The 26,598-nt window shown below is 46.4% G+C and overlaps 1 protein-coding gene across 2 annotated transcripts; it reads right to left on the minus strand.

The window, feature by feature from the left end:
- Window positions 1-26,204, minus strand: jph1a (junctophilin 1a). 2 transcript variants are annotated; one of them, XM_084033188.1, is made up of 7 exons: window positions 26,103-26,204; window positions 25,464-25,976; window positions 22,038-22,815; window positions 8,300-8,418; window positions 2,143-2,882; window positions 1,477-1,573; window positions 1-1,320 (listed from the first exon to the last, which is right to left on the minus strand). In XM_084033188.1, exons 2-6 carry the CDS (start codon window positions 25,840-25,842, stop codon window positions 1,493-1,495), a joined length of 2,097 nt encoding a protein of 698 aa, XP_083889314.1. In that variant the 5' UTR covers window positions 25,843-25,976; window positions 26,103-26,204; the 3' UTR covers window positions 1-1,320; window positions 1,477-1,492. The 2 variants fall into 2 exon arrangements, with proteins under 2 accessions (XP_083889314.1, XP_083889315.1); XM_084033189.1 differs by having other exon boundaries at window positions 25,464-26,186.
- Between the last annotated feature and the right edge of the window lie 394 nt (window positions 26,205-26,598).

Below are 26,598 nucleotides of genomic sequence, written 5' to 3' on the forward strand. Positions count from 1 at the left end.
TACTGTTAAAGACTTTTAAAGGCACCCCCCCCCACCCATGTGTGCCACATTCCCCCAAATGGCCTCAACCTGAATAAATCCACCGTCCACACGATCCGGTCCATCGATCCGGCTCACGAGCGCCGCCGGGCCGACGGAAGCAGCTCGCGTCTGAACTTTGCATTTTTATTTTTATTTTTTTAGAAACACTGAAAGCAAAGAATAAAAGGAATTCAAGCAGAACGGATTCATCGGCGTCGTTGCAATGAAAGCGTTATTCCTTCAATAAATAACATAAGACATCCGTTGACTTCACTCTCACAGAGCTAGGTAGCTTTTCAAAGTGTGAATCTCCTCCCTAATAAAACAGCAACACCCTCTCTCTCTCAACATCATAATTATATATTAGATATATATTTTTTGGCAAAATATACTATATTTCTTTGAAAAAAAAAAACATATTGCACTTTCAGTAATGTGTAATGTCAAATTACAGCTCAATTAGTTAGAAATGAGTAAAGATTTCAAAAACTAAAAAGGGAAAACTCATTTTTGAGAGAAGAAACGTCCTTTTTTTCGAGGAGAAGCGACGACTGCAACATTCAAAACGATGACGGACAATAAAAACAAACAAATGTTAAATCTGTACCATGCATGGCGGAGGGGGGGGGGGGGTGTGTGTGTTTTAAAAACAGTGTATCCATGGTAACAAGGGCGGAGCTCGAGAGAGGCTGCGTGATGATGATTGGGTGAACAGGGTAAGACTGGTGAGTGACCCGTGCTAGCACGATGGCCTGCTGGCGAAGGCCGTGCCCAGTTTCCTGTTGCATGAGTGGCGTGAACCCCCCCGACCCCGCCCCCACGGGCACGCTCCCCCCCCCCTTCTCTGGCCGCCAGGCTCACATCTCCCCATCAAAACGTCAGATGGCAAAATAGAAAGGCAGCTGTTTGCTCCCGTCATCTAAAAGTGCATCTCCACACGCTCTTCCAGCAAAGTCCGGTCTCCGCCGCGGTAACGGGGCCGCCGGACCGGAGACCCCCTGCTCGGATCAGCACACGTCTGGGTTTCAATCCCTCCCTCCAGTATGTTTGCTTGCATTTTTTTAAAAACTTTATATATATATTTGTTTTAACCTCACTAGACACAACATTTCACCTGCGGCGTTTCAGAGAAGAAGACGCGACGCGGCTGCTGGCGGTCGGCGATGTCTTCCTCCTCTTCGGTGTCGTCACGCTGATTTCCTAAAAACACCTACGTATGCGGCCGCCCCCGTGTCTTCCTGGCGCCATTTTCACTTTTCAAGGCCGGCGATTGCAACTGTACCGGTTGCCATGGTTTCACTGCAACATAAAAAAACACGGTGCCTTTGGATTTATTTGGCTGCTTGTCACATTTACAGACACGGAGGAGAAACAGATACATGAATTTAACCGATCGTCGAGGAATAAAAATGTATATCTATATATAATTCTATATGTATATATGAATGATCTTACCTGAGAAACAGCTTCATCATGTCAGAAAATGGACAAATATAATGGCAAGGCCGATATTCAGCAGCATTACCATGGCAACAAGGATGGAGTTAGGACCCTGCAAAAAAAATGAAATTATGATAAAGATCAGATATCACATAATAATCTACAACAACAATCACATGATATGTACTGCATGTCCTCACATGACATAACGACAGTTATTAAGAGCTGTTTCGATTTTAAGAAGTTATACATTTTGGGGAAATATACTCATTCTCTTCATTGTTAACGTTCGACAGTAGTGTAGCGTGATAGATATGATGCTACAGCTAGCCTAGCTGTCTAAAAGTAATAAATCTGCCTAACATCTTACACATAATTCTTCCCACTTCAGATTTTGTATTAATGAAACAAATAAGGATCTTAATTTGATTAGCCCTTGTTACCTTTAGACAAGAGCCAGGCTAGCTGTTTGAACCCTGGCTTCCAGTCTTTGTGCTAAGCTAAACTAAACTAAAATTAGCTAAGCTAAGCTAAGCTAAGTGACTCCACAAAGACATAAGGTAAGTTTGGTGTCAATCTTCTCGTCTAACTCTTGGCAATAAAAGCGAATAAGTATATTTTCCCAAAATGACGACGGATTCTTCCTAAACCAGGTTTTCCCCTCCAACCAGTGGAACTCACCGTTTCTTCCACGTTTTCTGCGATGTCCATACTGGCTTTCTTTGCGTCTGCGAGGCTCTTTGGCTTTAGGGAATCCTGCTTCCTGAGTTTGCCGTCGCCCTTGCCGTCCCGTACGGAGGCCGGCTTGGGGGCGGGGATGCTATAGGACTTGTGGGGTTGTGGGGGCATGCGAGCCAATTCCAGGATACTGGGCTCTTCGTCTACGTCCTGCTCGGGCTCCGGGGGCGGCTGGACCCTGGTGGGGGTCTTGACATAGTAGCTGTGGTACTCTGTGTGGAGCTCGCCGTTCACTGGAACTGCGGGAGGTTGTGGAGGATGAGGAGGAGGAGGCGCCGGGGTCGGCTGCTGGACTCTAGCGGGTTTCGGCGAGGCCTCCACGTGCACCTGAGACCCTTTGGGGCCGTCGGCGACCGGCGGCCTCTCTTCTTTGCTCGGCTTCCGGTTGGACCGCTCATCCTTGCCGGTCTTGTGACCCGACTTCTCCTCTTTGCTCGTCTTGCGGGAGGGCTTCTCCTCCTTGCTGGTTTTGCGGCCGGTGCTGTTGGCGAGGTGACCTTTCTTCTTGGCGGAGTGAGGCGAGGGGGGAGGCGTGGCCACGGGACTGGTCACCGGCGAGTGGGGAGGGGTGGTGCCTTTACGGTAGAAGTGGGGAGAATCTTTGGGGGAGTGTTTCTTCTTCTCGACGGGGACCTCTTTAATCTCCACGGGCTCCTTCAGAGGCTGCTTCAGGTAGTCGGGTCCTGCAGCGGCGAGAGACGGGACGCGTTAACATCATTCATACCTTCTTATTCTAAAGCATTCTGGAGATGATAACTCTGGGTTTCTTTATTGAATGTGATGATACACCTGCCTCGCTCACATATAATGAGAGTATAACGCACGGGACCAACGAGACCACATGACCCCCTGGTCTCAGGTCCACATAGTTCAATATGGACACTCCTGAATCATTATTCAGCTCTTCTGACATTTCTGATGCAGCCAAGAAGTCAGAGCAAAATTAACACAATATAGCTTAAAATAGCCGTATAGATCATGTTTAATTAAATATTTGAGATGTCCTGGCCTACTCTTCTTATTCTACACACTGCCTGCAAACATCACACTGAAATCAAGTTAATATATGCTGAATTGAAATGAAAATTATGTAAAATCAGTCAAAATAACCACAACTGGATGTTTTTTTGGCTTCTTCTCTTAATTCCGACTGGAGAGTTCCACCGGGAGCTAGATTTAAAAATCAAAGCCGAACCCTATAAGCACAGCTGAACTTTCAATTAAAATATTCATGAATCATGACATTATATATGCAATCATTCTGCAGAGACTGGGGGGGGGGGGGGGGGCTGATTAATGCAGGGTCACAAACACCATTTCACAAAGGAAGCCTCCTCTGCGGCTCCTTTCTAAATCATCAGCCATTCTCTTTTATCAGAATGTTGTTTTCCTGGAAAAAGGCCTCGTCACATCGACTCCTCCACACAACGAGACTACTATGAAGGTCTGGGGAGCTCCTCCTGGTCTTCAGGACTCGGATAGTCCACTGCATCTATGCTTAACGAGCACTGTATATTTACCTTTATGTGTTTGTATTTTCCATTATGGGCATTAAGTCCTTAACGTGTGAACAAAGAGCCTGAATCCAAATGTAAGTGCGTGAAAAATGACACTTTCCGCGTCCCTTTGTTCTGCACTGAATTAATATTTATTAGAGACATCAGGCTCTTTGTTTGCCTGGTTTTTTTCACGTCGCCTAAATTAGATGGTGTCAGAGTGACTAAGAAGGGACAAAGCCGCTTTGTTTGAAGTGCATCAGATGTACGAGCAGAGAGGGGAAGCTGCACTCGGCCAGCATGTACAGGAGACGGTAATCTATAGAAACCATTTACTCCAGTTATATTCATAAAGCACGTTTTATACATCCATCAACGTGCTTTACAAGCCAATAAACAAAACAAGCCAGTGAGAAAAACGTGGGTCTTCTATAGACTTAAAAATTATGGATTTGATGTTTTTTCCACTCAAATTTCACCCCATCAGATACTTTCTACTGTGATTTTACAGTTTCCCTCAAACAGGGACCTCAAATAGAAAAAACCCAAAGAAAAGAATACAAATATATAGTTAATGTGCGTTAAAACATGGATTCATCTCACTGATCGATCAAAGAGGGGTTTGTAATTCAATGGAAAATAATAATTTTCAGATTTTCATTAATTAATTCAGATTTAACACCAGATCCAGAAGGGAAACATCCAATCCCACATCAGAATCTTTCCAGCCTCGGTCCCCGTGAGCCCAAAGTATTCTACATATTTATGTCATACGCATCGTAACCAATAAGAGCCACTACAAAGAGACTGGGGGGTTGAACATCTGCGGGGCTTAATATACCCGCCGAGCTTCATTTCACACCATAACTCAATAAGAGCCCCCCCCCCGAGCTAGTTTCACTCTGTTTGAGGACGGATTCCTGCGAGGGGTCCTGGAGCATTTTCTGAATGGTTCCCGGCACTAAAACGACCCCCGACCTCACGTAGAAATGCAACATCGTTTAAAGACTACACTTGTGAAAAAGCCGTGCTGGAATCCAGACCTCGCTGATAGAACAATCCTTTCCTTCTGATTAATCATGACTTTTGTTTTTGCAGATGTCAGCGTGTTGCAGAGTGAGTGATTTATTAGACGCGCTCCGCCAAAGGAATCCTGCCAGGTCAGCCGGAAACAAGCACCGGGACTCCATTACCCAAGAGGCCGTGGTGTTTTTCTTTCATCTGAACACTGATCAGCCGGGCTTCTTAAAAAGAGGGTCATTAAAATAGGCCACATGTCAGTTATAACACACAATACAGCTCTGAATTACAGCATCAAGAGGATATAATAGAGATATAATATAGATGTTTGATTATTTTAAAGACCTGAATGTGTTTTCACCTCATCGATGTGTCTCTGAGGTTTACAGAGGAAACACAGCTTTTTGTGTTTAAACCAGTTTGCTTCACGTTTAATCTGCAGTGCATTTTCTGCTCCGGTGCACTCTTGGCAAAACACACCCGCTCTCACACACACACACACACACACGCACACACACCCGCTCTCACACACACACACACACACCCGCTCTCACACACACACACACACACACGCACACACACCCGCTCTCACACACACACACACCCGCTCTCACACACACACACACACACACACACACACACACACACACACACACACACTGGTATCGTGGGTTTAAGAGCCAGCCTAACCCTCGCTGACCTGAATATGAGATGAACAGTAGTAGCTTCAGTATCAGTGAGCGTGCACGGCTTGTATTTATTCTATGTGGTCGACATGCATCAGTCTGTTCTGTGGGTTGTGATCTCAGCGTGTTCCTCCACACCGTCATGTTCAACATTAATGACTCAATTTGGAGCTTTTTAGGTTTTTTCCTCTTTCTTCCTCCTACTCACACCGGCAGATGGGCGTTACATAGGACGCCTTTACATGCAGGCTATCTCCATTACTATCCACACACACACACACACACACACACACACACACACACACACACACACACACACACACACACACACACACACACACACACACACACACAAATACACATGCAAATACAGTATCAGTGTCTTCCTGTGATTTGTTTTGCAAAGGAGATCGGCCTCACATTCGTATGAACTGATGGATAAAATGTGACTGACATAGACAGGAACCATCAAATCAGATGAAATCTAAATGTTTCTCAGCTTTTGATGGATTTGATCCACTTTTCCCCCAAAAAAAGCTGCATTTTGCATTTTGCACGTCAGTGGTTCTTAAAATAATGTCTACGTCGTATCCTTGAAAAGAAGTTGCAGCACAACTTTGATCTTCAGACGACTGTCATGAAAACTTCCCTCAGCGACACCTGCTGCTTATATGCTAATATAAATATGATAATATAAATAATAACATGAAGCACCTGCTCGGCCCTGACAGCTCCAGCTTTATGGTTTCACCTGGTCCAAGTGTACCTTGACTGGGTCAAACAGGGCGAAGTGGGATCCCCCCCCCCCCCCCAGCTGAAGGAAGGGACAGCTGTTCCACGTCAGCCCTGGAGGGGGGGTGAAGGCGAGCTCCTCTCAGAGCATAAGGATTCCAACTATGTCTCCATTAGACCACAGTGAGCACACATCGCCACCAAATATAGCCCAATTAACGTCACGCCGCAGGCCACGCCCCCTCCCCGGTGCAGTGTGTGAACCAATCATAAAGGTCAGGTTCCTTCTCCCCGTGACCCTCTCTTCCCTTTTGAAGTGCACGCTCCCAATCTGGGTGATAATCTGCTATGAGTCAGAACCACCAATTACAAACAACGAGGGTTAGACCCCGCTCGTTACCCGGGGGGGTTATTAGAGAGCTGGGGGAGGGGCGGCGAGGCAAGGAAGATCTCCTTTTGGGGGGAAAGTTACGTCTCAGAGTGGCTTTTTCTCCCAAGGTAACAGGATAGACCAATCAACACTTTAAAAAATAAAAACCAACCTGGAATATTTTAACACGGTGCATTTTGATTTCCTTTGAAGCTTCAAACAGCGGCGGTCACTTTGCCAGGAAGCTCCAAATAAGGGAAAGTGTTTGCACTCAAACACGGTTTAACCTGCCAAAGCACAAACAGCAACAAACTCAAAGTAGGCTAGATTCCCCAAACTGCTCTGATATTCTGGAATCATCTCCATTACATAATAAATCATAACAGAAATATGTAAGAATTATCATTTATTTACCTGTCATTAAATACTATATACTTATTATTTGTAGGTACAGATGCATATAATTATCCGTGTATATGTGTAGACATTTAGACACTTACGTATTTATTTATGAATATATATTTTGGATGTCTGAAGGAAAAACACAAAGAGGAGTATTGTGAGTAATGTTGTTTTCTTACAACTAACTGTCATTAATGGATGTAATAAAAGGAATGTGGAGAAACATTTTCTGCAGGTGTCTGCTGATGTAACGATGGTTCAACGCGGCGGCTCAGATGTCTGCACCCACATTATTATTATTATTATTATTATTATTATGACACCACGTTCTCATTCACGATCTGACTTATAAGGCAAGGACACTCGCTGCAGACTTGTGAACCGGAGCCATCGGCCAAGCATGATCGCCGTTTTCCAAAACACAAACACGTCGCAGGATGTCTCTGGCCGGGCCGAGCCATTTCTGTGGTTCAGCGGGGGGGGGGGGGGGGCTTGAATGGGTCCCATTGTCAATCTATGTGTCACCCACTATTTTATGGTGGCTTCTGGCGAGCACCCAAGGTTGGCTATCTCATCGGCCTAAATATATGACAAACAGTGGAAGGGACGATGGCTGGGACAGATCTCACTCTGTGAATAAAATAAATTAGTATGACACAGCACTTCTGGCTCCTCCTCCTCCAAATAACTCAATTTATGAGTTGCTTTGTTGAAATTCTTACAACCACAGACAGAAACAGATCTAAATATGCACTTAGAAAACACCACAATTAACTAAAAACTAAAGTAGGGTTCATGAGAAAGCCTTTTTGGCCTCGTCGTGGCCTCGTGTTCCACCTCTGACCAGAAAGGATCCGCACCCCTTCACTCGCTGTGGTATCATGTTCCGGGCATCGCCTTGTAAAAGAGGCTTACCTTGTAAATGGACTAAACAGAGTGTGAGACGCTGGATAGTATGTCAGTGTGCCTGTCCGACCCGGAGGAGGACCCGAGGATCGGGGAGTGGGAGGGTTTACTGGGCAAGACTAAAAGAACAGAAAACCTTCTGGCTTTCACACTCACAGCTGCACCTTTTAGTATATCTGCTCCAGCACAACAAGCTCATTAAGGCCTCGACGCCGAGCGTGCAAACAACTATTAAACTGTGCAAACATCGTTGTTCCTACAAAGTACCGACCTCGCTCCAGCGACCTGATTCCTAAAACACACTTGGACACGTTGGTTGCACGTGGCGAGATAGGAGACGTGAGACGGGACTTTTTTATTTAAAGTGGATGTCTGAAAACCTTGTTTGCATGCACGGCCAGTCAGACCTAGGGAAATGTTTAGCCACTTCTAGTCAAAGTACACTAAGAGTCCCGTGATGCGTTCGAGGACGCGTGGTTAAAGGTTACCTGGCTGGTAGAAGTTGGGGGAGAGCTCCCGAGCGACGGCCCGGGCGATCTCGGCGTCGTGCACGGCAGAGATGGCGGCCTGGTCTGCAGCCTCACTTTTCGTCCTGGCGTGGGCCGTTCTGGGGAGAAACACAAACGGAGACGAGGTCAGAGGTCACGGTAACTCCGCCATGAAGACATAAAGGGGATGTTTCCCACTGTCTTTTAAGTACACAGACTTATTGTACTGATCTGTGTCCTCTCTCCTCCACTCCTTCCATCCTTCCCTCTTTCTCCCCGTCTTTGAGCTGCATCACTCAGCCCTCTTGTGGATAACATAACCCCCCCCATCCTCGTGCTTCTATCACAAATCCAAATCCTGATTTTTCCAAATGGAGCGCAGCCACATCCAAGCAAGACCTTAATCCAGTCTGGAGCACACGGGAGCAGTGCCCAACAGGCCGACACACACACACACACACACACACACCCACACACACACACACACACACACACACACACACACACACACACACACACTGAGTTTAAAACATAAATAAAATAAAAAGTGATCCACGTCGACGTCACGATGCACCAAAAACCCAAAAAGGCAGAACAGTTGTTCTGAATCAATGTGAGCTTAGCATTAGCACTGAGAGGTATTATGGGAGCGTAGCATGGTGAGACAGACAGACAGACAGGCAGACAGGCAGGCCTGGGGATGACCCGCTTCACAAATCCCTTGAAAACTCCACGGCGAGGTACCGTCCACGTGCAAACGGGAGGATGTTGCAGTTACACCACGCGGCCACAAGGAGAAGAAAAAGACCTAATTATGCAACAATATGCATGGATTTAAAGCATGCAGAGGATAAAGCTTTTACTGTATGAACAGCTCTTACACAACACGAGGCAACGCAGGGAAGCGAGGATGCAGATGGGCCGTCCGAGTATCGCTGAGTATTGACAGCTGGGCCTCGTGCCCCGCTTAACCCCGCTCATCCATCCTCCTCTTTTTCTTTCACCATCACTTCCATCCTTCAATCAATGCTCCTGTTTTCTTCTTCATCTGTCTACTGACGCTGCATCCCCTCATCCTCACCCTCCTCCCCCCCTCCTCCCCCCTCTCAGAGTGACCCCGACGGACAGATGTCTCTATTTCAGACGTCCTGCGTGTCCTTGGACTAAAGGCTGTCCTGTTTTGGGACAGTAAGACATTAAAATGCATGAGGAGGGTCAGACCACTTCCTCCCAGGAACACAAGGACTCACTCAGGCTGTTTCTCTGGAAAACCAGCTGCAGATTAAAAATAAGATTCAAGAAATTATCATATATTACACAATGCTGTGAGCAGGGCCGGCCCAAGCCTTTTGGGGGCCCCTTAGCAGAATTTGATTGGGGGGGCCCAGTCACCTGTGCTGGACGATTGTTGACACAAATGTCACACATTAATGGTGCATTATAAATATACAGTGATGGATTATGAACTACTGTCCCCCTGGGCACATATGCACAAAGACCCCCCCCCCCCACATTATTTGTTCAAAAGTGGGTGCAACTGGGGTCTGGGGGTCCTCCCAACATTCTGAATTTGATAGATTTCCTGTATTCTGATGCATTTTGGAGAATGGCCAATAGCTAAATTCATCCAGATTCAACGGCTACGTCCAGACTAGCAGGGCCTGCACTAGAGAACTGCCCCCCCAAACCATAAACCTACGATATTTTGGATTCAAGGTTAAGTTGGGGGCCAGGGGGGCCCCCAGCTGCCGCTTAGTACGTTGGGCAGGCCCTGGCCATGAGGCTAAAAGCAGCTTCATGAACTGATCTTAAAAAACATTCCAGTGACATCACAGCGCCGACATGGACGCCGTATAGACGCCGCATGCCACCGCGAAGGACGTCCTGCTTCCATTTGTGAAACGTGTGAAACGAACGGGAGGCACGAACGCGTCACGCACCAACGCCGCATCCCGGATGTTTTTAACGCTTTAGGGGGAGCATGAAGTCTGGGCGGACCCGGGACCGGATCGCAGACAGGAAGTCTGGTCGTGGGAGGAGAGGTGTGAAGGAGCCGAGGGCGAGAAAACACGGGCATGTGGAGCGCCGAGCCCAAAGGGTTCATGGGAGTTTTCTTCCAGACGTCAAACCTGCAGATTGATAACGAGCTGCAAACACAACATTGACTTATTAAAGTCCGATATTCTCCAATTTTCTCTTTCAAATTACTTTGTTTTTGTACTATTTATCTTTTTTATACTTTGATTTGACATTGTTTGGCATTCTGTGGACAGCAGTATGGACAATTATGCAATAAACGTTTCATTTTTATATTTATATTCTCACATTTATATATTTTTATTGATATTTGCTATTTATTTTGTATTTCTTCTAGCTGTGAACTAGAAACTAGAGATGCTCCCAACAAAGTGTCGTTGTCGAACCTGCAATGACAATAAAGGTAAAACCAAAACAACGAGCTGAAAGATGATAAAATGCTCCAATAATTCATACGTTTCATACGATGAGTTTATGTCCGATGTCGATGTGCAGAAACACGTTGATTATGCACAAATGATGAAATGCATTGTCACACTTTCTGGTAAACAACACAATATGCTGAGTCATGATTGACCTTCCCAAAAAGTGGGAAGTTGTCGGACTCGTCAGAATGTAAAGCAACACCTGTTCACGTCTCGCTGCTGTCGCACACACACGCACGCACGCACGCACACACACACACACACACACACACACACACACACACACACACACACACACACACACACACACACACACACACACACACACACACACACACACACACACACACACAGTTTTGTAGAAAGGAGACTTTGAAGCCGTGCTTCGATGTTATTGATGAAGGCCTGATGGAATCCAATCATTTTGGTGGAAAAAAGTGTTGAGTCAGTTTGGCAGTCAGCATTTTCTTTCTGTGGAGTGTGTGTGTGTGTGTGTGTGTGTGTTTGAGATAAAGGAGAAGGGTGGGAAAAACAAAGAGAGAAAGGTAAAAAAACAGACAGAGAGAGAGACATATACTGTTTATGTAATTAATATAAATCAATGTTAATATTTATTACTGTTGACTGTGTATTGTCCTAATATTTGGACAAATTATTGATATTTTGATGCTTTGGCAATATTGCAAAATGTCATGCCATTAAAACCCCATTGAATTGAGAGCGAGAGAGTGAGAGACACTAGAAGAGACCCTGTAAAGACTTCTGGGTATTTAGAACTGCTGAGTTATGCATCTCGGCCGCCTCTAATTTTACTGTAGGGTTCAGTTTCAAACCCCGGCTCACACGGAGCATCCTCCTGAAAGGTTTGTCATTCACATACAGTGTGTGTGTGTGTGTGTGTGTGTGTGTGTATGTGTGTCTGTGTGTGTGTGTGTGTGTGTGCGTGTGTGTGTGTGTGTGTGTGGTCCATCACTCCCCAGGCTGTGGCCTATTTGAGGAAATCTCCCTCACATATGCTGACACAGTTCTGCACCCCTTCATCTCTTCATCCCCTCGTTCCCTCGTCTTCCTCCTCTCCATCACATCCACCCTCCGGGGATGCTGAATGGTGCAGTTTATAATAAGATGGATGGATTAGTCTGAACCATGGTGGTCAACATCAGCACTCAACAATCCTCCGTTACACTCCACCACTCTCTTTCATTACCAAGAGAAAACTACAACAAGGCCTAGAGACCCGGTCGAGGGACCCCCAAGGCCTATAGAGACCTGGTGGAGGGACTCCCAAGGCCTAGAGACCCGTTGGAGGGACCCCCAAGGCCCATAGAGACCCGGTGGAGGGACCCCCAAGGCCTAGAGACCCAGTGGAGGGACCCCCAAGGCCTATAGAGACCTGGTGGAGGGACCCCCAAGACCTAGAGACCTGGTGGAGGGACCCCCAAGGTCTATAGACCTGGTGGAGGGACCCCCTATTACATATCATATAATGTTCCTTATTAAACAATAATAATATGTAGTGCAGCCTATAGTTCATGTATAACAGGACTTTGTAATGATTATGGATACAATACTAAGACATTAAAAAGGTTGTGTTCATGTTAAGGTGGAGTTTTGGACATATTTTAATTTAAAGTTAAAATCAGTTCAGGGACCCCCTGCAGTAACTCTGCGGACCCCCTAGGGGTCCCGGACCCTAGGTTTTAGATTTCGGACCCCCCCAGGTCCTAAAAGAGCAACACAAAACCTGGTATAAAGTCACAAATTAACACGTTTATCTCTTATGTCCGCGCAGGCTCGGTGCTAATTCAGGATTACTCCAGCGTGACTAACACCATTAGCCGTTTGCTAAAAACCGACTCTTGAAATTATTCAGGAATTATTCCGGGGTTGAGGTCTGGCTCACATTACCAGGGAGGGAGGGGGGATGGGGGGGGGGGGGGGGCACAATGGCTTCAGCAGATGAGGCTTTAAATGGGAGACGGAGAAGTGGCTGTTATTATGAGATAAGCTAACTTCATCCTGAAGAGAACAGAGAACCGTCTGCTGTATAATGATGATATTTGGGCTGCGTACTCTACTGGAGGCATGTTTTAGACCTCAGGACGTCCCGGTGGTTTTTGAGCTCTGGACCCACTTTGTTCTATCCTGTTACTTTTTTCAGTAGAGACCAAAATAGAAAAAAAGCAGCATCTAAGATCAATTAATTTTACTTCTAGTCTCACGAGTGAAAGCAGGAAAGTGGTTCCTTTTCTTCATATTAAACATGCAGATTTTGTTCAAGGCAGCAAGAAGAGTATGTGAGCACTTCAATAATGTACCTGTGCAACAATATGAAAACACTTGCGAGGGTGAAAGCAGGAATGTAAGGAAGGTTTCAGTAATAAAAAGACCTTCGTCTGCAGATTGCAAAAGAAAAGAGTTTCTTTACTAAAGCACTGTATGACTATTAAATAATATAGCACTGTATGCTATTTAATTTGTATTTCTATTTCTTTTCTAGCTGCGAACCAGAGACTAGAGATGCTAACTAACCAAACCCACTCACCTTCCTACCTACCTACCTACCTACCTACCTACCTACCTACCTACCTACCTACCTACCTACCTACCTACCTACCTAGGTACCTACCAACATACATACCTACCTACCTACCTACCTACCTACCTACCTACCTACCTACCTACCTACCTACCAACCTAGGTACCTACCTACCTACCTACCTACCTACCTACCTACCTAGGTACCTACCTACCTACCTATCAAACTAGGTACCTACCTACCTATCAAACTAGGTACCTACCTACCTACCTACCTACCTACCTACCAACCTAGGTACCTACCTACCTACCTACCTACCTACCAACCTAGGTACCTACCTACCTACCTACCTACCTACCAACCTAGGTACCTACCTACCTACCTACCTACCTACCTACCTACCTACCTACCTACCTACCTACCTACCTACCTATCTCCCTACCTACCTACCTATCAAACTAGGTACCTACCTACCTATCAAACTAGGTACCTACCTACCTACCTACCTACCTACCTACCTACCTACCTACCAACCTAGGTACCTACCTACCTACCTACCTACCTACCTACCAACCTAGGTACCTACCTACCTACCTACCTACCTACCTACCTACCTACCTACCTACCTACCTACCTACCTACCTACCAAACTAGCTATCTACCTACCTACCTAGGTACCTACCAACCTAGGAACCTACCTACCTACCTACCTAGAAAAGTAAACTATAATATAATTGAATACACTTACACAACTACTTGCATACTTGCAGTATTTTTGATCTGCATCATCAAGCTTTAATGATACTGAATCCACTTTTATTCACTCCCAGATAATAATCGTGTTTGCTCATGATACAAAAGGATAAACTGGCAGGTAGAGACAGGTTGATATTCAGCTTCGTTTCCAGGAAGAAGCATGAAAAGAATCTCATTTTTGATTAAACGGGGGAAGAAAAAAAAAGAAAAAACTCCACAGACATTTTTTTGGCCGTGGATTACAAACAAACCTAATCTTCTCCCACTGGTGTTCTCTCTACTGAGAAGCTCTGAACCTGGGCCTCCGTCCAAAAACACATGGCTACAGGTATGTGTGTGTGTGTGTGTGTGCGGTATAATAAATGCTCTCCTCCGGCTGCAACGTGAGTCGCGGTCGCGCTGAGAGAGCGACACAGAATCCTCGCCGAGATGATCCCTCCGGTTTTTGGTGAAGGGCAACGGCAGGAATCCAGACCTCAGCTCTGTGCTCTTTGTGTCAACACAGAGTGAAACATGGCCACAGCTGATACAGCTAATGACACAACGGGGGGCAAGGGAGGGGGCCGAGGGAGGGGGCGGGGCTAAACCATATACTGCAGGAATACAGGGGTGTGGTATCTGTGACGTTTCAGGCAGAAACAGGAAGTGTCAAAGCTGAAACACCTCATATGTCCCGCCCTTTAAGCATTAATGTTCAGAGGTCTTCAACAGGGGGGTCCAGGACCCCTAGAGTGTGCACAGAGTTACTGCAGGGGGGTCCGGGACCCCTAGAGGGTCCACAGAGTTACTTCAGGGGGGTCCGGGACCCCTAGAGGGTCCACAGAGTTACTTCAGGTTCCCACAATCATTTGATCCCAAACTTTCTTCATCAAAATCATGCTTCTTATTCAGTGGAATGACAGACTGAGCACTGAAATGAAATCACTTCAACGTTCTGAGCTCGAGATGAATTTAAAGACCGGACCTCCACACACACACACACACACACACACACACACACACACACACACACACACACACACTGTGTCTCCTGCATAACACACACAAGGCATGACCTCCACCTTAGAAAAACGAGCTACGTCTGATATACTCGCACACATCAAATTTATATGAGAAAAAGCATTAGTGAGCCGACGTGTCATAACAAGACCGGATGAGTGTGAATAAAGGACACACCGGGCCGACCTCGTGGTTATTATCTGATCATAACAGTCTTTCAAGGTTTTTGTAAAAGAAAACAAAAAAAACTAAACTAAAGCGGGTCGACGGAGCCTTAAAAAGGATGAATAAAAACACGCTGAAAAAAACTAATGACGCCTCTTCACTACTCCATAAAGAAAAAAAAACAACAAACGGCTGACACGGGCGATGACGGCGATGAGGCAGTCGCCATGGCAACCATTGGAGACACTTGAGCAAGCTGTCCAACCAGGCATCTGGCCCGTGTTAATGAATTTGCAAATGAACAAAACCCACACTGCTAACAGCCCACTGTGTGTGGGAAGCATGTTGCCTTCCTTGTTGCACGTACGTGCACACAATACACACACACATGAACACACACACACACTGGCTCGTGTGTGTGTGTGTGTGTGTGTGTCTCACTGAACTACGAGGATTAACGTCCGAGGATGAACCTGTGCAGTGAAAGGTCACACTGCCTGGTAACCGCTTGAGCTTAAGAAATAGTTTTAATTATGGTCTGTGCTTTCTCCTCCAATCTCCACACACACACACACACAAGCACACACACACACACACACACACACACACAGGACCATCAATTTCCCACAGTGAGTGTTCGCGTTTCGGTTACGTCTGCATCATCGGTGAACATGCAACCTTCATACGATAAAAGGCTATTTTATAAGCTTTTATGAAGACATAAAAATCTAAATAATTACACAATATGATCGACTGCACCTGCTAACGATATATATATGTGTCATTACAACAACATGATCCAGTGGATTATTGCCGAAATATCATTCCATCGCCAGCGTTTGCAGCAAAACACATCCTGCAAATCTTATAAAGAAAAAAAAATGCATCACATACATAGACAGGCTCACAGACAGGCACTCAGACAGGCACACAGACAGGCACTCAGACAGGCAGACAGACAGGCTCACAGACAGGCAGACAGACAGGCAGACAGACAGGCTCACAGACAGGCTCACAGACAGGCAGACAGACAGGCTCACAGACAGGAACACTAGGAGCCATGGACGCGTGTGATTACGGTCGCATGCCTCCACGAGGAGGTTCAGTGTGGGAAAAGCAATTCTCCGAATCAACGAGAGAAGTGATAATTCCATAAGCCAATCCTTGAACATCTGGAGTGAAAGCAGCCTAGCTAGCCAATCAGAGCGGCTGAAGGGCTTTAGAGGCTGCACATTCGTATGCAGAGGTCAGACACACAGCGGCTGTGGCAGGTACAAAAAAAACACCCCAATAAAAATACACAGAGTTTAAGACGAGAACTCACTGCTGACGTTCTATAAGTGCATTTTAAAGACTTATAACATGTTATATGTTATGTATATCAGAATACTGGGAGATGATACCTGTTATAGTTAGGTTACATATCTGAATGTTAGACTGTTCCCATCCAACAGTGATTTATGGTTCATTGAGATGAATAATGTTTGCTGTTGTTTTAAATTCTACTTAAGAATTTACATAAACTTAATTTCTTTCTTTTATTGAATGTATTATTTTGTTATTATTTCTGTTATTATGTAGTGATTGTGTTTTATGTTGGGATCCCTTGAAAATGAGATGATACATCTCAAGGGGTTTATCCTGAATAAACACATTTCAACTACATACACTGATTGGTGATGTGATTATTAATCAATTAAAAAAAGGCAAAAATATACACTATCAACACACACACACACACACACACACACACACACACACACACACACACACACACACACAGACACAGACACACACACACACACACACACACACAGACACACACACACACACACACACACACACACACACACACACACACACACACACACACACACACACACGGAGGGTAATCCTCGGAGATCAAGCTTACTGAGCAGAAACACACACATCTTCCTGAACTCATTATTTCTGTACATCTCAGATCACAATGTGTCTAACAGACCGTCTCACTGCCTCCGCCGCTCGTTACCCGCCGTCACACACACACTATCCACACACACACACACACACACACACACACACACACACACACACACACACACACACACACACACACACACACACACACACACACACACACACACACACACACACTCACCGTTTAATACTAATGGAGGGGAATGTAACATTCTAGTAAAGTCAAAGGAAACGATTGAAGATGGAGGCGGAGCGTTTACATTTCTTCATGTTATCCAGCGTTCATCTACACACACAGGACTCTGTACCTCCTCATCAAACGACTAGTCCACACCGACATATGAGCTTTATGTTTATTAAACGTGATGATGTACAGATAGATCATTTAAACATCCTGAACAGCTCAGCTCTTTCCTTTTAAGCCTCTAAATCTCCAGCGAACATCCTTCAGGCTGCTAACTCCTCATTTTCCATCACGCCAACGCGGCTACGTTACACGCCTGTCATTGCGGCTCATTTGGAAAAAAAGAAAAAAAAAGAAGCTGCCGCCCGCTCGGTGATCTCGTCAGATATATTTATAGCTCATTAATGTTAGCGATATGGATGATAGGAGGCACATGTGGCCGGTTATTTCTCTCCTTTGATTCTGTCAGCACTAAATGTTGTGTCACCTCACACCCATCACATCGCCATAAATATGAAGACGTGTGTGTGTGTGTGTGTGTGTGTGTGTGTTGCTACTGTACATTTCATCACTTCATAAAAAAAGGAGACAGACATATATTTTGAAAAAGGTGTGTGTGGTGTCCATAACAAACTCCATAAGTTTGTTAGTGACCCCCCCCATGGAGAACAGAGCCAAGATGGCGTCCTACATGATATACTGGGTCGGGATTACTGTGTTCGCATGCTGAAACACGGGCCGATCTATAACTCTCTCCAAAAAGGGCAGGTGGTGAGTGGCTGAGGTCATCACCCAGCAGGTGATAAACAAACACACACACACACACACACACACACACACACACACACACACACACACACACACACACACTTTCTCTGTTCGCACGCCAAATGATAGCAACTCTATCGCATCACTCACATCCAAACACAGAGTTTCTCCCATTCTCTTTAAATCCTTTACTCCTGTTTGAACACACACACACACACACACACACACACACACACACACACACACACACACACACACACACACACACACACACACACACACACACACACACACACACACACACACACACACACACACACACACACACACACACACACACACACTCAGAGAGATGATAGTGTGAGTGAGATGGCGGGATGCTATATCAGTGTGGGACGGGTGTATATATTCCTGGCGGGTGCTGATAAGCCAACTGATGCTTCGCCTTATTTGGTCAGCGCTCACTGCTGACGCGTAGCAGAGTAGTACACGTGCACGTGTGTGTGCACGCTCACTGTACGCGTTTGTCTGTCTGTGTGTGTGTGTGTGTGTGTGTGAGGTGTGACTACGTGGAGGTGAGTTCTGATTAAGGGAAAGCATATAGAGTCTGTCTGTGTGAGAGAGAGAGATATATAAAGAGAGGGGGGGAGAGAGAGAGTGTGTGTGTTTTTATTTATTTATATATAATTTATTTTATTATATATATATACATACACACACACACTAAGGAGTAACTTTTAGTCTTTAGTTTTCTAAATTATTAAAAATGAATTCAAGCCTCAGCAGCAACAACGTATCACACATTAGAACATTAACTATAACATTATCCATCATGTAAAAATGGATTTAAGAAAGCAAACCTCTGATAAAACTACAAATTCATCAACTTTGTGATCCTGAAATGTATTTGAAGGATTTTAAATCACACCGTTACCTCAGTAAGCAGTAATCGTATAGTAAACAGTTATTATTATGTAAATTAGCAAGAAAGCGGCTGCTCTATAAACATTTGGTTCTTTCTGAATAAAATGGAAAATGCAACTGAATTTATTTGAGGTTTGAAAAGTTTCTCCAACTTTCGGCAGCACTCTTAGAGTGAGGTGTGCAAAAGTTATGCTTTAAAAAGGTCATTACCAAACTCTATTCCAGCTCTGAGTCTGACTGCGTCCTATTGGCTTGTTTGTGACGGAGCAGCGTGACGGATCCAGAAGCAGCCTGGCGTCGGAGGTGATGATGTCGAAGACTAAACGCCGCTGAACATCACCATCTCATCTTTTCGCTGATCGCAGGGAAGAAAGAAATAAGCATCGTATAAATATCTGTCCTCACGGCCGACCTGCATATTAGGTGTTGGCTGTAAGCTTTACTGGAGCCCGGAGAGCAAACAGAGCTATCACACACACACACACACGTCTATGTTACATAGATAAGGCCGTCAGCAGTGAATGGTGGCCACAGACACAGAACTCCGCTCGCTCTCTCTTATTGATTGGCTGATTACAAGCGTGAGGTCATCAGTGCCATCGCCCCCAGAGGCATGATGGGATAGCTCTCTTCTGTACAGTAGTTTACAGGGGAGGGAGGGGGGAGGTGAACCCTTTTTGTTGATGTGCTCTTTTATTTCGGACCTACTTACTCAGCAAGTGTCTGCATCCTGTCTTATCCAATCACAATTTAGCATCCTGTCTTATCTAATCACAATTTAGCATCCCGTCTTATCGAATCACAATTTAGCATCTCGTCTTATCAAATCACTATTTGGCATCCCGTCTTATCAAATCACTATTTGGCATCCCATCTTATCAAATCACTATTTAGCATCCCGTCTTATCAAATCACCATTTGGCATCCCATCTTATCAAATCACTATTTGGCATCCCGTCTCATCCAATCACTATTTAGCATCCCGTCTAATCCAATCCCTGTTTAGCATCCCGTTTTATCCAATCACTATTTAGCATCCTGTCTTATCCAATCACTGTTTAGCATCCCGTCTTATCCAATCACTGTTTAGCATCCCGTCTTATCGAATCACTGTTTAGCATCCCGTTTTATCCAATCGCTATTTAGCATCCCATCTTATCCAATCGCTATTTAGCATACTGTCTCATCCAATTGCTATTTAGCATCCCGTCTTATCCAATCGCTATTAGCATCCCGGCTCTCTCATTTCAATCCATTTTCTCTCTCTCTCTGCCCCTCCCTATCTCTCTCCCCTTCCCCTCCCGCTCACTCTCTCTCTCTCTCTCTCTCTCTCTCTCTCTCTCTCTCTCTCTCTCTCTCTCTCTCTCTCTCTCTCATCTAGCAGCTCCCCCCCCCTTGTGAATCTGGGTACGCTCCACATTCAAAGACAGGGTCACGTGACTGGAACTGGATCGATTGCGAGTGCATAGTGCGACTTGCATAACCTGCTGCTTACACACACACACACACACACACACACACACACACACACACACACACACACACACACACACACACACACACACACACACACACACACACACACAGACACAGACGCTGCCTTGGAAACGATCTCAGTCAGGAGAGAAGAGGCTGTTTAGAGATTTCCCAGCAGCCCACGGGGGAGCGCCAGTCCTGTAATCTGATCACTTCCTCCGTCCGCCGCCGTTAACACGTTCATCAGCCCGACGCGTTTAGGGGTTGTTGCTTTAGCCGCCATGCATCACACACACACACACACACACACACACACACACACACACAGTAGTAATATGTGAGTCTGATCCGTGGAACAAACAGGAAGCAGGAGTTTTTATATATTAAGCATGTTAAATCCACCTTATGTAATCTTATATCCTTGAATTTTGCAGAATAAAGCATTTTTTTCCTCCGCACCGCTCGCCGAGAGGAATTATTATATTACAAAGGAATGTCTGGGTATATTATAATAATGACTGGTATTCATAGAGCCTGCTGTTACTGCACTGCTGTAAATGGCCGGGTTCAGCCCCGAGTCAAAATACTATTATTCATCGTCATCAGCTAAAAAATGATTGATAATCATAACATTTGTTAAAATGATGAAAGACCAGAACACAGAATAATGATTTACTATTGTTTAGCCCCCAAATACTCAAAATGTGTTATGTGCTAATCAGCAATTAGTTGGCATGCTAACAAGCTAAGCTAAATGCCATGGTAAAAACATTGGCATGCTAACAGTAGTAAGCATGGTGATTATAGAACAACAGCTATAATGATATGAATTAATAGAAAAGCAGAATAAATCATGGCTCATTTGGTTTGTTAATTACTTGATTGACTAATTAAGTTGAGTATTTGTTTGCATATGTGTTTGTATTCATGCAAATTCATCTCTGGAGGGGAAATAATAAATAAGTAAAAACACGTGATTGCCTGGAGACCTTCTCACAGCTTGTACGAGTCCTTAATGATTCCCCGATGAAACCAGAGTGATGCTGTACGCTGAACTGTGCCCCAGTAGGAGGGGGGCTTTAAAACCAAAAGGTCACATCTCATCCACCCGTTTAAAACGGCAGATCCCAGACCAGACCTCAAACATGGTATGGCGTCATTTTGGCGCACGAGACACACTGGTATGGGTCTATACTGTTCACACACACACACACACACACACACACACACACACACACACACACACACACACACACACACACACACACACACACACACACACTCTCTCTGTAATGATATGGGCAGAGAATAGAAACAGAAACCTTATTAAATCACAAAAGGCTCGACTGTTGCTGATGCGTAAAAGGTTGAGCTGTTGTCATGGGACTCCACTTCCACGTGACCGATCTGAGACCAGGAGACGTCTGCTCCGACAATAAACTCCTTTATATGTGTTTACACAGTACACACAGTACACACACACAGTACACACACACACACGGGTACCTGGAAGCCGCTATTTCCACTTTGCTCCTGGCGATGGCCGCGGCCCTCTGCGCCGCCTCCACGGCCCGGTCCACCTTCTCTTTGGTTTTGGGGTTCTTAAGAGGAATCAACTGCTTCCGTATTCCACGCACCAGCACGTTATTTTTGTACTTCCCTTCCTCTTTGGTGCCGTCGGGGAAAACCGTGCACCCGTACCCGTGGCGCTTGTTGTTCAGCCACTCGCCCTCGTACTTCATCCCGTTGGACCTCTCCGAAACGCCAAATCCGTTGCGCTTGTCGTTCTTCCACTCGCCCATGTAGGTCTCGGTCGTGGTGGCGTCCACGTGGTCCTCCAGCGGCAGGTCCTCGTCCGGCAGCTCACCGTCGCCAATGGATATGGTCGAGTTGGCGTCGCTGGAGCTGATGCGGCTCATGGCGGCGTCGCTGCGCGCCGAGCTGCGCTTGCTGGAGATGGAGGTCCTGGACTCGGACTTGCGCAGCTGCCGCAGGCTGCCGAAGAGCGAGCCGCGGCGGAAGAGGCCCTTCTTCTTGCCGCTGCCGCCGGCGACCACCTCGCTGTCCGAGTGGAAGTTGAGGACGAAGCCGCCGCGGCTGCCCGTCGGCGCGTCCGCCGGGGAGGAGAGGTCCTGGAGCACGGTGCCGTTGCTCTGCTCGGAGCGCAGCGAGGCCAGAGATGTGCGGAGCGGGGAGCGGATCACCGTGGCCATGCCGTAGGGGACGCTCTGACGCACGCCGTAGCCGTGGCGCATCCCGCCCATCCACTGGCCTTGGTAGGTACCTGAGGAACCAGCAGACATGGGATCAGTGAATCAGATCCTAATGGGACCCCAGCCTTTTTTACCTCGTGGCCCCTTTGAATTAAACAAGAGGTCAAACTACAGGATCAGAGAGAGGGTCAGAAGGAACTGTATCTTCTTCCCTGTGCTTTAAGTGAACCACATGTTGGGATGAAACAAGGTACAACACAAAGAAAAAAGCCTTTCAATGCAAAATATTGTATTTAATCAAACCTCACTCTCTGAGAAACTCTCTGTTACATCAATCCTAAGAAGGGACCGTTTATTATCGGCTGCTGTATGAAGACATCGTCTCACAATGATTTTAAGAAGCAACGCTGCTACAGTCTGCTTGTACACTTCTTTCATCCAAACCAGCTGAAAGCTATCTAACAACAATGTAAAGTGCTCCTCTATGATAACGCCCTTAAGAGGAGGATTTGGACCAAACGTGATAACAGCTCGACTTGAAGATACGTCTGAATAGCTCAACCTGCCAGCCGGCGAGTTGAGGATTTATTTCGGGCCTTGTGGCGACAGAAGGTTTATCGGTTTCCTCTGCATTTCTGCCGGCCAGATTATTCTGCTGCATTCTGGGTAGCCTTGGTGTCGGGGGACATACAGTCGGCTAATGAAATGTTTTCTCTCCTTCCCCTCAGATCTGAGTGTAAACCAACTCAATCAGGACGAGGTTTGATTAAGGCGGCGGTATACCCGCGGATCACTTGGGATGAATGTGAATCACTCAGCCAGGAGCCTCTTTCCAGGGCGGGCCATTAACTTCACATTCACCCCCCCTCCTCTGACGACAGGGGACCGTATGAGTCACGTAACCAGAGGAATACTTCATTAATCCCCCCGACGAGCCTGCGACGTCCTACTGTAGCTTCTTTGGAGCGTCATCGCGTTACAGTACCGATCCTAATGATTAAGAAAAGGCTTGAGGTCTCATTGTCCCGATTGCAGTTAAATAAGCTGTCGATGGTTCCGATCTGAGCGGGAAAACGATCCGCGGCCCCCCCGGCAGGAAGGAGTTTGGATGGATAAACAGTGTGAGATTAACAGGCTGGCTCTCCGCGCTGCAGTTCAACATGGGTGACCCTGCAGATCAAGTTATCAGGATGTTGCAGGGTCAGACGGCCAGATGTTCTGTAGATCCTCTGGGATCAGCTGACTCCCCCACCCCCCTCCCCTGAGCCCAGCCCTCTTTAACCGTCATATGTGGGGCATTTTGCACCATAAGGCCTCCGTAAGTGGACATGATGCTCACAAATCGCCCCAAAGACGGCGAAAAGCCTGTCGGGATATTTCCTCTCCGATCACATGCAGGTCTCTAGACCTCTAGACCACCTGAGAGGGTCTTCCACCGACTCTTCTTGAGAGGGTCTCCCACCGACTCTTCTAGAGAGGGTCTTCCACCGACTCTTCTCGAGAAATTCTTACACCCACTCGTCTAGAGAGGGTCTTACACCAACTCTTCTAGAAAGGGTCTTCCACCGACTCTTCTAGAGAAATTGTTACACCGACTCTTCTAGAGAAGGTCTTACACCAACTCTTCTAGAGAGGGTCTTCCACCGACTCTTCTAGAGAAATTGTTACACCGACTCTTCTAGAGAAGGTCTCACACAAACTCTTCTAGAGAAGGTCTTACACCAACTCTTCTAGAGAAGGTCTTACACCAACTTGTCTAGAGAGGGTCTTTCACCGACTCTTCTAGAGAGGGTCTTCCACCGACTCTTCTAGAGAAATTGTTACACCGACTCTTCTAGAGAGGGTCTTCCACCGACTCTTCTAGAGAAATTGTTACACCGACTCTTCTAGAGAGGGTCTTCCACCAACTCTTCTAGAAAGGGTCTTCCACCGACTCTTCTAGAGAAATTGTTACACCGACTCTTCTAGAGAGGGTCTTCCACCGACTCGCCAAGAGAGGGTCTTCCACTGACTCTTCTAGAAAGGGTCTTCCACCGACTCTTCTGGAAAGGGTCTTCCACCGACTCTTCTAGAGAAATTCTTACACAGACTCTTCTGGAAAGGGTCTTACACAGACTCGTCTAGAGAGGGTCTTACACAGACTCTTCTAGAAAGGGTCTTCCATCAACTCTTCTAGAAAGGGTCTTCCACCGACTCTTCTAGAGAGGGTCTTACCACACACACACACTTTCCATTGTTGTTAAATGAAATACATTTGGGGTTGCAATCAGGAAAAAATCTTGAAAGAGCTTGTGACTTGACTGCAATAAAAGTGTACAATAATAATAATAATAATAAGGCTGGCCTTTCTGCAAAATACATACTTGAAGATTATATTGCTGTTCATGTGATAATAGTACAGGAGGAGGTGAGTCTCTCTCCCTCCCTCCGGTCACATACGAGGAGGAGCAACCGGTAGTTGCCAAAACCGGGAGATGTGCGTTGGAAAATAATAATAAGAGAAGGGAAACTGTTCTCTCTCAAGTTGACAAGTCGTTTTGTTTTCAGGAGGGTGAACGTGCACGCGCCGGAGTTCGCGCGCAGTGCGCAATATCAGCTCCGATCTCATCAGACGGAGATTCATGTTTATACACACACACACACACACACACACACACACACACACACACACACACACACACACACACACACACCAGAGGGCCACACCGGGAGTTCTTACCGCCGTCGCCGTACGTCTCGATCCCGTACCCGTCCTGCAGCCCGTTGCTCCAGGTCCCGTCGTACCTCGCAGGTGTGTTGTGGCTCTGCCGGATCCCGTACCGACCCTTGAAGCCGTGACTCCACTCCCCGCGGTACATCCACTTGCCCTTGTTCTCCACGCCGAGCCCATGCCGCTTCCCCTGGGACCAGTAGCCCCGGTAGGTGTTCCCGCTGGGCCAGGTGTACACGCCGACTATCTCGAAGCCGTGCGACCAGGACCCGGCGTACTCGCCCTGGCCCTTGGGTCCGGTGCAGATGCCGTGTCCGTGGGCTTTGCCATCCTCCCAGCCCCCGCAGTAAGTGCCGCCGTCGTCGAAGTCAAACCTTCCGCCCGTCATTCAGAAATAAAGCGCACCGTGCTGCTGCTGCTGCGGACTCTGCGTCTCCGGGGCCGCGGCTGGAGGATCCGGGACCGGGGCGGTGGTGGTGCTGGTGGTGGTGGTGTGATGAAAACTGGATGACAGGATGATGACTAGAGGAATGGGGAGAAACAGCAGGGTGAGGATGCTACACCGACTCTCCCGCACGGTGACATGCAACGCGGGGAAGGCATGCGTAACGGCGAGTGCAAACGGTTTGAACGGTGGGCGTCGTTTACCGGAGGCGCACGCCCGGTTCTCCGCTGAGTGTTGCTCGTCTCCCCCCTCTCACCCACTGATCACAGAGGGAGAGAGAGACGTCGAGTCCCCGCCGAGGAAAGACACCGGGCCAATCGCGACGTCACGCCACAGGGACCGCCCACTTCCCTCTCTCTCTCTCTACCAAACCCAAAATAAAGCTCTGCTGTATCAAACTATTTTTTTTCCATAATACCTTCATAATTATAGTATCATTAGTGTTTGTAGTATTTTGTCTGTGATTATCAATAGTGAGTTTATCTTTATACTTTGTTTAATTCTGAGTTACACAACCACATCCTATGACTTATTTATATTTATTATTTATTTTCTCAGGTAGATTCATGCAGGTGATTCCTCCTCTAAAATACGGTGGAATTAAATAAAGTATAAATATCACAACATCAAGACCTTTAATGCCACCTGTCTTTGCATCAGGGTAGAATGAACAGATAACAGCGACATCTGCTGGCCAAA

The sequence above is a fragment of the Eutrigla gurnardus genome (genome assembly GCF_963514095.1).
Source record: "Eutrigla gurnardus genome assembly, chromosome: 18".
NCBI lineage: Eukaryota > Metazoa > Chordata > Actinopteri > Perciformes > Triglidae > Eutrigla > Eutrigla gurnardus.

Coding starts and splice junctions, on each gene's coding strand:
- jph1a (XM_084033188.1), bottom strand. CDS start 25,842: ATGACGGGCGGAAGGTTTGACTTCGACGACGGCGGCACTTACTGCGGG. Junction 8,419..22,037: donor GTGGAAATAGCGGCTTCCAG/GTACCCGTGTGT, acceptor GTTTCTCCCCAG/AACGGCCCACGCCAGGACGA. Junction 2,883..8,299: donor CCCCAACTTCTACCAGCCAG/GTAACCTTTAAC, acceptor TCGCCGCTGCAG/GACCCGACTACCTGAAGCAG.